The sequence below is a fragment of the Panthera leo genome, chromosome B3 (assembly GCF_018350215.1).
Source record: "Panthera leo isolate Ple1 chromosome B3, P.leo_Ple1_pat1.1, whole genome shotgun sequence".
NCBI lineage: Eukaryota > Metazoa > Chordata > Mammalia > Carnivora > Felidae > Panthera > Panthera leo.
The window spans coordinates 11,547,019-11,560,277 of record NC_056684.1 but is presented as its reverse complement, the minus strand read 5'-3'; the positions used below and the strand labels follow the sequence as shown (position 1 = coordinate 11,560,277).

General features: G+C 48.3%; 1 protein-coding gene across 1 annotated transcript in view; it reads left to right on the top strand.

The window, feature by feature from the left end:
- Positions 1-13,259, top strand: part of FAM174B (family with sequence similarity 174 member B) — a 33,414-nt gene that overhangs the window by 18,384 nt on the left and 1,771 nt on the right. Inside the window, exon 2 of the mRNA XM_042941081.1 lies at positions 3,674-3,805. Within this exon, the coding sequence (XP_042797015.1) occupies positions 3,674-3,805 (132 nt within the window). The remainder of the gene's footprint in view (positions 1-3,673; positions 3,806-13,259) is intronic.

Below are 13,259 nucleotides of genomic sequence, written 5' to 3'. Positions count from 1 at the left end.
AGAGAGCTGATCATTTGAAATGTAATTTCTTCAGCTCATTACGTCAGAACTGGCATTTAAAGCATGCACGAGGGCCCTTGTTAATGGCCTCTTGTCCCTAGTCAGGGTCCTCCTAGTGAAACAGGACCAAGAGGGTCGATGGATGGATGGATCAACCGATCTATCTTTCTATCTTTCTAAGAGCCACGGAACATATATCAATATGTAACACATGAATTATATTATTAAAACATTAATCACTTGTATATAATCAGTCAATAGATTTATGTATATGTATATATATATTTTAATATATATATATATTATATATATATATATATTTTAAGTAATTGGCTTACAAGATTAAGGAGGCTGACAAGTTCCAAGATTTGCAAGGAGAACGTGCAATCTAGAAACCCAAGAGCTTGCAATGGTGTAAGTTCCCATCCCAAGGATGGCAGGCCTGAAACCCAAGAAAAGCTAGCTTTTCAGCTTAATTGTCAACATAAGGAAGAAACAAACAAAAAACAATGTCCCACCTCAAAGGCAGTCAGGCAGGGAGGTCAGTCTTTATGTTTTGGTCAGACCTTCAGCTGATTGGATGAGGCCCACCACACCGAGGAGAGCAGTCTGTTACTTAGTCTGTCAATTCAGATGTTAATCTTATCCAGAAATACCCTCACAGAAACACCCAGAAGTAATGTTTGATGAAATGCCTGAACGCCTTGTGGCAGTTGACATACAGAATTAACATATAGAATTAACCATTACACCTTTGGTGTAATCTTGGGGTTTAAAATTATTTTCTGAGGTCACATGGTTGGAATGGGTGGCATTAAACCAAGTAGGCCGTGACATTCTAGAAGCTGGTGGTGTTTTCCAGTTTCTCCCCTGCGTAACTGTTCAAGGGTCTTATTTTAAACTAGCTAAGTTAATTTTCTCATGATGAGATTCTATAAGCCATCAGGAAGAAGGGAGGTGATTTGAGGGGTGATAGGGATCCACTCCCATGAAGCAGAGCTAAAGTCAGAGCCTCCAGAACCTTCTTCCAGAGTCAGCAGTCAGTCCTGCTCCAGGGCCAATGACTAAATTAGGTTTCAAGTTCCGAGTGTACCACGAGGTTTTCAGATCAGATTTCGCATTTTCTAGGCTTCCTTGTACCTGAAAAAGAGTTACAAACAGCACTGTGATTCCTCAGCCCGAAACCATCAGGCTGTCGGTCTCTTTGGGCAAAAACCTTTGCAAAGCCAGGCTTTGCAGAGAGCTCTGAACAGCTGTGAGTCATCTGGGTGGAGATGTGGGGCTGTTTTCCTGACAAAGGTGTGGTGTGAGGGTCTGCGGAGATGGGGATGTTGACCCGTCTTCAGGGCTTGGGGATGGTGGTTCCTTGTGCCTTTGTCTTGGGTGGCTTGTGGCGTCTGGAAGCTGTTTCTAATCTCCCCTGTCCAGTATCGGAGATGGAGTTGGTCAAGGATTATGAGTCAGCTAGGGCAGAAGGCAGAGACTTACTTTACTCCTTTGGGGGGAGGTGGATAGAAAAGAAGAGTCTGTTGAGGGTTGAGAATGTAGGACTAGTGGTGTTTACAAGGTTAGTGTTTATGCTCCTGCATAAAGCCTCCTTCTAAAATGCCATTGTCCAGGACCACTGGGGAGGCGGCTGGCTGTGCCCCTCTTACCCCCCAAGCTTGGTACTGGTACCATGCCTCATCTCACGTTTGAGATACAAGCAATCACACCCATGCCTCTGTGTGTGTGTGTGTGTCTGTCCAGGTAGGGCAGATAGCTTTATGGTAGGGTGTGGTGATCAGCAGACTTTTTATTTTTAATGTTTCATATCTTTTTGAGAGAGGGCAAATGGGGGAGGGGCAGAGAGGGGTGGGGACAGAGGATTCGAAGTGGGCTCTGTGCTGACAGGCTGACAGCAGTGAGCCCGATGTGGGTCTCAAACTCATGAACCGAGAGATCATGACCTGAGCCAAAGTCGGATGCTTAACCGACTGAGCCACCCAGGTGCCCCAGTCATCAGAATTTATAGCTGGTTTCCCCCTGTCTCTCGAAGTCTCTCCCTGAAAAACCACAAGGAGCAGGTACTAGAGGTTGTATAGGGTGCTTTATGCCGAAGATACAGGTACACATACAGGTAAATATCTACTTTTTCTACGTAAGTGACAGTTTCATGTTTTTGGTAAATCATACCAGGTAAGACAAGAACAATTTGCTGTTGCTAAGAAACTATGAGAAACCTGACTGTTGGGGCGCCTGGGGGGTTCAGTCAGTTAAGCATCTGACTTCGGCTCAGGTCATGATGTCATGGTTCGTGGGTTCAAGCCTCGCGTCGGGCTCTGTGTTGACCGCTGACGGCCTGGAGCCTGCTTCGGATTCTGTGTCTCCCTCTCTCTCTATTGCCCCTCCCCTGCTCGTGCTCTGTCTCTCTCAGTAATAAAGAAATAAACTTTAAAAAGCATATACAAAAAAGAAACCTTAAAGTGAATTTCTTATTTCATCATTTTACAAACTGACCAAAGAATTTCTGCATGTGGGGGACAAAGAGGTCTTGCGTGTATCCTGGATGTGGTCACCACCTGGGAAGAGCTGACAGTCTGCAGGAGGAATGTGCAGAGTGTACAATTCTTCAGTGCCCCATTTATGATTATTTGCAGGGAGGAGGTTGTCTGGCTTCTCATAGACAGTATCAAATGTAGTCAAAACGGAGAGACACCGTAGAATACAAGGCATTTGGGAAAATAGTCAAGATAGTGGAGAAATAAATGCAAAGAGCATCAGTAGTCATGATAATAGTATTATTCCCAGTGGCATTATAAACTTTCAGCCCTGCCCTGATAAATGTAGCATCCTTCGTGCAGAGTGACTAATGCCAGAGACCGAAGGACGTGTCTTAGCACTTTCCCGGTGGCTCGCGGTGACCCTTTACCATCCCAGAGGTAAAAGCTTCGTGTTATAACTCACTGTCCCCATAAATCCTCATGCTGGAAATGATATTGACTTGTTTTTTTTTACAAGTCCTTGTCATCTGAGAGAGGCTATAGCACTTCTGTTTGTTTATTATTTTTACTAACAGTAACTTTTGCTGAGAGCCTCCTGTGTGTAGGCTCCTTGAATTCACCATCTCATTTAATTCTCTCTTGCCTGTGAGGGGCAAATACTGTCCATATCCTATTTTATTTAGGAGGAAACTGAGGCTTAGGGAGATTAACCGACTTGCCTGAGATCACACAGGTGGAGAGTGCCTGAGCCTTGACCCAGATCCCACCTGGTTGGCCTGTCAGTGCCACCTGTGACATCTATGCTTGGGGGGGGGGCGGGGGAGGGGGCAAGGGGACAGATGTGTCACGCCCATGCAAACCCAGGGCTGGATCCTGTCTTCATTGAACATTTTCATCTTTGGCTCATCGCAGATTTTCTTTGCATTAATTTTACCCTTTTAAAAATATTGCATTGGGGTACTATTTATTTGCTCACTGGGCTTTTCAGTGCTCAGGGCAGGCATGATCATCTCCACTTTGCAGGTGAGGACCAAGAGGATTGGCGAGGTCCGGAATCTGTAAGAGTTCCCATGGCTGAAAGGGAGGGAGCTGGGACGTCTGCCAGGGCTGCCCGGAGCAAGCGGGAGGGGGCAACGCCACTTACCTCTGGGCATCACAGAGTTCTCAGGAACGTGCCTCCCTTCCTCCAGGTCGGGAAAGAGGTTGAAGAAGACCCGCAAGTATGACATCATCACTACTCCAGCCGAGCGAGTGGAAATGGCCCCGCTGAACGAAGAGGAGGATGAGGATGAGGACTCCACAGTATTTGACATCAAATACAGGTACGGGGGTTGGGGGGGCAGCAGCTTCCTCCTTGGGCCCTCGGGTGTTGGCGTGGTGGGACGGTTCACCTTGGAAAACAGCGCAAGGCCAGGGGTGGCGTCCATGTGTCCTTGTTCTTTGGTTATGTGTTTGACCTTGGGGCGTTCTGCTTATGGGGGGAGCCGCTTTGATCCCTTCCTAGAATGCACAGCACCCAGAAAGCTGGCAGAGAAATGGTTATTCCCACTTTCCCCAAATGCGAACGCTGGAGGAATCAGCTTTGCGTGAAGAAAAGGGGGACTGAATATCAGACAACGAGCTGCTCGCGCACTGCCTGCGGGGATCTGGTTCTGGCAGCTGCCTGTGCCACAGACTGCCCACAAATGGACACTTCTCTTTCAGCCACTCTAAAACTGATGGCTGAGAGCGTGGAGTGGGGCGAGGGTTACTCCTTGGCTGGAATTTACCGATGAGAAAGGGAGCCTGTAGGAAAGTCAGAATGACTTTGTGACTTCAGGATTGTAGTTTGCGTTTTGGATTCTTTTAGAGCGTGCTCTTTGGAGGTATGAGATTCTCAATGTAAGGACGGGGGTGAGTGTAGATTAGAGATGAGGGCTCAAAGCCTCAGAGAAGAGGAAGTTGTTTGCTTAAGTTTCCAGTTATTGCCGACAAAGGGGAACTACAGGTCCAGGCTGGACCCAATCCTGAGTTTTCCCTGGACAGCTCTCCAGAGAAACAGAACCAATAGGATATGTATCTACATAAAGAAAGATTTATTATAAAGGTCCAAGTCTGAAGGTCTGAGAACCAGGAGAGCCAGGGATGTAAGTCCTGTTCCAAGTGAGGGAGGAGACCAGTGGCCCAACTTGAGAACAGTCAGTGGGGAGAGTGAATTCCCTCTTACCCGCCTTTTGTTCTATTCTGGCCTCCAACTGATTGGACGAGGCCCACCCACATCAGACAAGGCAATCTACTTCATTTGGTCTACTGATAAAATTGTTAATCTCTAGAAACACCCTCACAGACACACTCAGAATGTTTGACCAAATGTCAGGGCACCTTGTGACTCTTGTCAAGTTGACACGTCAGATTAACCAGCACATGCAGCGTTTCCATTCCTGAGAAGGCCAGTCTTCCACAGCCTCTCCTGACTTGTTCTTTGTCAGCACAGCTGTTCTTGGCCCTTCTTTATAAATCAGTTGTCAGGTTCAACAAAAGCATGTTTGGGATTTTGACTCCATGCATCAGTTTAGGGGGAAATCAGCCCCTTTGTGAGAATCCTTCCAATCCATGAATATGGGATGACTTTCCATTTACTTAGGTATTTAAAAAAAAATGTCTTTCAGTACTTTCAAAAATGTCTCCATAAATGTTTTATAAGTTTCTGTTACGTATATTGCCAGGTGTTTTACAAATATATGTATGTATTTTTAACTTAAAAAAATGCTATTTTCTTGGGGGTGCTTGGGTGGCTCAGCCGGTTTCTTAACTTTGGCTCTGACTTTGGCTCAGGTCACGATATCGTGGTTTGTGAGTTTGACCCCTGCATCGGGCTGTCTGCCGTCAGCATGGATCCTGCTTCAGATCCTGTCTCCCTCTTTCTTTCTGCCCCTCCCCCACTCATGCTCACATTTCCCACCCCCCCAAATAAATAGCCATTAAAAAAAAATCAACACCTACATTTTAAGAATACACAAACATTAAAGCATGGATTGATTATAGTAGATAGCAGAGCAAAACCATTCGCTATAATTTGCATGTTAGGTAAATAGTAGCCCTTTGAGTAGAATGAGAACAATCAGTGATATTCATCAATACTATCACATAATATACACGTAAGAAAGTTCGTGGTCGTACTGGTTTTATTGCTTAGCCATTTCATCTGTTTCATGTTCAATGCACAGAAATAAAACATAACGTGAAGAAAACTCTGTCCTCGTTATTAGTCACAATGAAGAGGGTTTGCTGTGTCCTGCAGGCCTGGAAGTATTATACAGTAGGGAGCCCTTGTGGGCTTACGGGGCTCAATGTACTGTTTTGATGCTGAGACACTTAAATAGAATCTCATCCATACTTCATGACTGAACTAGCTGTGGAAGCCTTGCATCTCACTAAATAGGAAAAGACCCTAACAAAGAAATACATCAATCAATCTGTCCAGATAGTCTATCTTTAGGCTTGGACTTTAGTGTAAGGTAGGAAAAGGGGCCCTTTCTTTCTTTTATTTTTTTTAACATTTTTTTAAATGTTTATTTTGAGAGAGAGAGGAGAGGGTGAGCGGGGGAGGGGCAGAGAGAGAAGGAGAGACAGAGAATCCCAAGCAGGCTCTGCATTCTTAAGCGCAGAGCCCAATGTGGGGCTCGAACCCATGAACTGTGACATCATGACCTGAGCCGAAACCAAGAGTAGGATGCTTCACCACTGAGCCACCCAGGCATCCCCAAAGGGGCCCTTTCCTGAGCACATGGACACAAGTATTACTGTGGCTTAGAGACTGCTGGATTCGTATTGTGTCTGGTATCATGAAAAGAAGTATTGAAACCACTGTCAGATTAAGAAAATTCCACGGCTCATCTTAGTACTTCAAACAATGGAGCAAGTGCCTCTTCTAGGCTGACCGTACGTGCTGAATTGACATTGGTACTTCGTTAGCAATTTCCAGGTACACCGTAAGGCAGTGTTAGCCACAGCCATCCCCAGTATGTATTATCTCTTAACTGGATGCTTGCACCTTTGACCATCTCCACCCGAGTCCCCCACCCCCACCCCTCCACCTCTGCTAACTACAAATCTGGTCTCTTTTTCTTATGAGTATGGTGTTTTTTTTGAGATTCCACATATGAGGAAGATCATGTTGTATTCGTCTTTCGCTGTCTGGCATATTTCACTTAGCATAACGCCCTCAAGGTCCATCCATGTTGTTGCAAATGGCAGGATTTCCTTCCTTTTTATGCTGAATAATATTCCATTACATATATATATACACCCACTACATTTTCTTTATCTTTTCATCTGTCCATGGACACTTTGGTTGTTTCCATGTCTCGGCTGTCATAAATAATGCTGCAGTAAACGTAGGAAGGCAGGTATGTCTTCGGCATAGTGGTTTTGTTTCTAAAAGCAGATGATTAAATTGAACCCCCTGGTAGGTGTTAGGTAACAGATAATACATTTTTTTTTAATGTTTATTTTTGAGAGAAAGAGCACGTGTGAGCAGGGGAGAGGGGCAGAGAGAGAGACACACACAGAACTTGAAGCAGACTCCAGGCTCCAAGCTGTGTGCACAGAGCCCGACTCGAGGTTCGAACTCATGAACTATGAGATCATGACCTGAGCCGAAGTCGGATGCTCAACCGACTGAGCCACCCGGGAGCCTCACGTTTGCTTTTACGAAAGTCTGAGTATGCTCCCTGGTTTGTTTCAAGGGCAAGAACAGGTGAAAAACTGGGTCAGAGGGGCGCCTGGATGGCTCAGTCGGTTGAGCATCCGACTTTGGCTCAGGTCATGATCTCACGGTCCATGAGTTTGAGCCTCGTGTTGGGCTCTGAGCTGGGAGCCTGGAGCCTGCTTCGGATTCTGTGTCTCCCTCTCTCTCTGCCCCTCCCCAGCTCGTGCTCTCTCTCTCTCTCTCAAAAATAAACAAACATAAAAAAAATAAAAAAAAAAAAAGACACAGGGTCTCGGAGCATATGCTCTGGAGTAGGTCATTGGCCACTTTCATAGCGGGTGGCTCCAGCTCCACATGACACAGCAGTGCATGGGGCCCCTCAGCACGTGGTGACTTTTTAAAAAGATATTTCTTTATTTATTTTGAGAGAGAGAGAGCATGAGCAGGGGAGGGGCAGAGAGAGAGAGGGAGAGAGAGAATCCCAAGCACAGACCCCACTCGGGGCTTGGTCTCCTGAACTGTGAGATCACGACCTGAGCCAAAAGCAAGAGTCACACGCTTAACGGACTGAGCCGCCCAGGCGCCTCTGCCTCTAAATCGTTGTTAAATAGAAGCGATAGACATTCTGCATTATTCTTGACCTTAAAGTGTGTGCTTTCCATGCTGACCACTGAGAGTGGTGGCAGCTGTGGGGTTTCGTAGAATTTCTTTCCTGCAAAGATTCCCTCTGTCCCTAGTTTGCTCATGTCAAATTTTATTTTAATGCCTTTTCTAGCTCTGTTGAGAGGGTCAGTCATACTGTTTATTAACCTTCCATCTGTTAAGGTGGTGAAATTGTGTTAGATTTTTCTGATATTAAACCAACTTTGCGTCTGTGCAACAAAAGGAGCTTGATTGTCATTGTGTTATCCTGTCATGCACGCCGCTTTGATGATAGTTATTTAGGGCTTTCTTTGGTTGTCTGAGTGACCAAGATTGCTTTGTCCTTTTCCTACTTTGTGATATCTTTGTCAGGCTTTGGTAAATGTTTTACTAGTAAGACACGTTTTCCTTATAAAGCAAGGTAGGGTAGGTTCCTTATTTGCTGTGTCTCTGGAACAGTTTGTATCAGATTAGAAATATTTGTTTACTAAATGTTTAGTAGAACATGCTGAAACTCACCGGATCCTGATGTTTTCTGTGTGCAAAGAGTAAAAAAAAAAAAACAAAAAAAAACCTATTGATGTTCAGTCCTTTGAACAGTGATAGGACTACATAGTCTTTGTTTCCTCTTGGGTTAGTTTTGATATGGGTCGTATTTCTGGGATTTTTTCCACTTCATCCAAGTTTTCAAATTATTGTCCTAACGTTGCTCACAGCATTCTCTTACTATCTTTTTAATCTTTGAATCGTGTAGACATGGTCCCCTTTTCATTCTTTTCTTTCTTTCTTTTTTTTGTGTTTTTCAGCCCAACATGGGGCTTGAACACATGACCCTGAGATCAAGATCTTAGCTGAGATCAAGAGTCAGACATGTAACCAACTGAGCCACCCCGGCGCCCCAGTGTTTATTCTGTAACAATCTACTTTAGCTGCCTCCCGCAGGCTTTCCTCATCACCAGGCACTATCCTCCTGTCTGTCGAACTTCAAGCAGCTCCTGGTTGTGTTGTTTGTGGTTGAAATGATACCAGGATGTGAGCGAACTTGGAGCTTGGTCACCAGACACAAGACTGCTCTAGCCCTCAGGCCCAGAGATGACCGACCATTTAGGAAGACTGAGAGTGACAGCTTTCCTTATTACAGATGTCATGTATGCTATGCACATTACAGAGAAGAGAAAGGAAAAATAAAATTTCTGTAATCTCACTACTTAACGGTAACCACTAGAGTGTGTGTGAGTACATATCTGTGAATTTTCTTTTTTTGTAGAAGTAGCACCATGTTACACGTGCTGCTTTGGAACAGTTTTCCACCTGGACGGAATGTTACAAACAACTTTATAGGTCAATAAGTTTGAAAGAACACGAATTTTAAGACCAGTTTTATGTTCGGGTTAGTGTTTTTTGAGAACTTCTCTGTCTGCCCCTGATAATCTCTTCACAGGTACTTGTCTTTCCTGTTTAGACCTAGCTCAGCGAAATATTGGGGTTCCCTCTGGGAAACAGACTGCATTTAAATCGATGCAGCTGAATTATGACCTTGGGTTATTTTATGAGTGACTGCAAAGAGGAAAATCGTGTTGTCGGTGCCCAGGGCAGTGAGGCAGTAACTTGGTCCATACTATTACACGTGCTGTTCTTTGATGGCATTGTGGGACGCAGAGCCTGGCCGCATCAGCCCGGCAGGAAATGGAGAGAAGGCGGCCAGGGCTTCCTGACTTCTGTGCGTAGCCCTCTTTTTAGGCTCCTGGGCAACTGGGATGTTCAAGGCCATGAGATAAGACCTCCAGTGTTTAGGGCCAGATGGGGCGGGGGCGTGGAGGGAAACAAAGTCTGTGGAAATGCGTTCCCTGTTCTGTCCTTAAAAAGGCTAATTAGAAGAAATAAATGTTGGCTAACCGGAGTACAGAGAACCCTGGGGTTTTGGAATGGTTCCATGTTTCCAAAGGCGTTTGAACCCCGGCTGTGTGTGCTTTGAGCTTGGTTGGCCTGGCGTGCGGCTGTGGCTGATGTTCCGGGTCTTCGTGCATCCCCACTTTCCTACAGGAGACCCCTGTGACACCCGTTGGGCGTGTACCCCGGTGGCGAGGCAGGTGCCAACCTTCCTCCCGGTTGTCTGTAGGTGGTAGTGGCGGCTGTGACACGTGGGGTGCAAAGGTGGGTGCTGGGAGCTGGGGAGACCCACTGCTCCTCCCGCCCAAGCTTGCGTGCCACGTCCCTCTGCTTCTTAGGTTTGGAAAAGATGTGGCCTGTGGGAATCCAGGCATGCATTCTACAAGTGCCCGCCTCCCACCCTCTTGTGAATAGAGCTTCCTGTGGGAATCTCATTAGAAAGCCATGAGCTTTCCGCTGGGATGCCAGGTGCTGTGCCTGGCATCTTGTCTTTGGAACAAAGGGCATTAGGTGGCTGTTTGCAGCAAGAGGCCCCTGGAGGCAAGGCTGGGAGCAGGAGAAAGCAGATTGACTTACTTGTGCTAGACTGAGCCTGGGGCTCAGAGTCCTGGACACCTTATGGAAGTTGCTAAGCACAGAGTAGTGACTTAAAAAAAAATTTTTTTTAATGTTTACTTATTTTTGAGAGAGAGAGAGAGTTGGAGAAAGGCAGAGAGAGGGAGGGAGACAGAATCTGAAGCAGGCCCCAGGCTCCTAGCTGTCAGCACAGAGCCCGTACGGGGCTTAAACTCATGGACCGTAAGATCATGGCCTGAGCTGAAGTCAGATGCTTAATGGACTGAACCACCCAGGTGCCCCAGAGCAGTGACTTCTTGAAGGTCGGGCTCAAATGGCCCTTCTGTTCCCTGCTTCCTTGTCTTCTGGAACGAAGGTTCTAGAGTGAGGAACGAAGCTGTTAGGAGCGTCAACATGTGGGCAGCTGTAGGGACGATGGGGTATGGTGAGCTTCTGAGGCCGGGAAGGAATCAGCGACCCACAGGTTCCCCTGAGGATGCCGGAGTAACCTACCTGGACCTCAGACAACAGCAGGGGTCACCCCCCTACCTGTTTGGACGATGCTCTGCCAGCCCTCTTCTGTACAAGCTGAGCTCCTGTCTGAAAGACGGGCATGTCAGGGGACGTTTCTGTGTCTTTGAAGAGCAGTATTGGCCATCTGGGGGCAGTCCTCTGCTAAGGTATCATGCACCGTAAAAAGATTGGAGTTTTAGGTCTCTGAGCAGAGAACCTATACCAACAGGAATTTGCGTGGCGATGAAAATTTACCACTAAGTGAATGTGACTCGTCTCCTGCCTACACACATGTGCGCGCGCACACGCGCGCACACACACACACACACACACACACACACACACACACACCAGAGCTTATAGGGCTACAGAAGAATCAAGTGAAAAGAACAAAGGAAAAAAAAAAACCCACTAAACAACCCAAAACCTAGCACAAATAATCTTAGCAATGCTTTTGCAAAAGCTGGCCACGTTGTTTGGTTGCTCCTTACTGTGGTTGGTGTCCTGGATGAAAGCGGGAGCACGGTTGACATGCAGTGGTGGTCCTCGCCTCACCTCCCTGAGGTGTCCTGGACCGCTGTGCGGAGAGGTCGGCTGCTAGGGTGCTCACAGGTGCAGAGATGCAACACCCTGTGTGTTGAGGGCTCTTCTTCTTTAAAATGTTTATTTATTCTTGAGGGGGGGGGGCAGTGAGAGAGGGAGACACAGAGTCCGAAGCAGGCTCCAGGCCCTGAGCTGTCAGCACGGAGCCCCATGCGGGACTCGAACCCACAAACCCTGAGGTCATGACCTGAGCGGTAAGCCAGATGCTTCACTGGCTGAGCCACCCAGGTGCCCCAAGGGCTTTTTTCTGCTGACAGACAAAGCACGGGACACAGACAGGTTGGGACACGCCCTTCTCCTTCTCCGGGATGGTTACATGGTTACAACCCAGTGTCGTTGCACAGGATGTTTGGAGGTTTGAAAGGAATAAGCATGGGGTATGGAGCCCAAATGTGTCTTCACTTCTCAGGGAGCTGCCAGGGAGGGCGGGGAGCTCAGCTCTGAGACTCTCTCGGGTCTCTCTTCTTGATGAAGCAGGAGTGTTGTTAGCAGTTTGGCTGTTCTGGGGAAGAGAAAGAGGCTGAGAGAGTCCTTCTAGAAATCTCTGCGCGTCCCCCACCTCTGTGTGTCCGGCTCGCGAGCCTGCTAATTCCATTCACTGTGAGTGAGGTTGGGTGAACCTGGCCTGTGCCCCGGGAGCTTGTGCTGAGACTGGGGCAGGGGTTGGGGAGCGACAGCCAGAAACCTGGGAACCGCTGGGAGGAGAGAACGGGGTGCTGTGGACAGCCAGGAGGGTTACCTCGCCGGGGCAGGAAGCTCTTTCCAGAGGAGGTGAAGCTCATGGTGGGTTTGAAAGGAAGCACCCCAAGGCGGACTGAGGGGCGGGGAGGAGTGAGGGGGAGAGTTGACAGCATGTGTGATGTGTGCAGGTTTGAGCGAGTGGAGGGAGAGCCGGGGGAACTGCAGCCGTGAGCCCGTCCCCCACCCCACGGGGCCCTCCGGGGGAGAACCCCAAATCTGCATGGCCTTGGGGAGGCAGGGAGATGAAACCGAGAGCCCTAGTGTCTGTGTCCACGGTCCCCTGGAGCTTCCTGAGTCACAGCGTCACCGGAGAGTCTGAAGCCAACCCCACGGCCCAGACTTGTGATGGGGCTCGCCTCCTTCTGGAGAGCTGGTGACCCCCCTGAGGGCGATCGCAGGCACCCAGGGTGACTGCTCCCCTCGGGAGGTGTGTGTAAACTCTGTTGTTTCCTTTCCCCCCTGTCCCACTGTGCTGTGAGTAGTTGTGCCGAGCGTGGTGATTCATGGGGGGCCCCCTGCGCCAGCCCCGTCCCACTCCGTCCTTCGAGCACGTTTATTCTATAAGCACAGGGGTGTTCGCGGCTGCCCGGGGGCGTGGGCACAGACAGGGGCCTGGCGGACGACCCTGGGTGTGGTCTCGCGGCATCCCTGAGATGTATGTCCCCGGATCAGAAGGTGAGTCTCCGGCCTGTGTCCCCTACGTGAAGTCCGTGCCTCTGTGACTCCTCATGCTCTGCTCCTCCCAGATTCAGCAGGCCAGCGCCCAAGGCTGCTCCCCTTCCTAGGCACGGCCGCTTCGTTGGAGCCTTTGGGAATCCAGTCCCTTCACTCGGGTCCCGTTCTTGGTCTTTGGAAGCTTTGAAAGCTCGGTCCCCAGTCCCTTGGTCCCCCTACATTGAACCTGCAGTGGATGTAGCCTGACTCTTGTGGGAGGGGGGCAGCCCTGATGGGAGTCTTTACATCTGAGGTCCTCAGGCTGCATCTGTAGAGTGGGGGTGAGCATCTGGGCTCCATGGATGTCAGTTGGGGGAGATTAGCCCCCACTCCCCAGCCCAAGGGAGGAGGGCGCATGTGGATGCTGGAAAAAAGCCACCCTGCACAGATTGGACACGGATGTGGCAACTTGTCTTTTCCGCCCACCA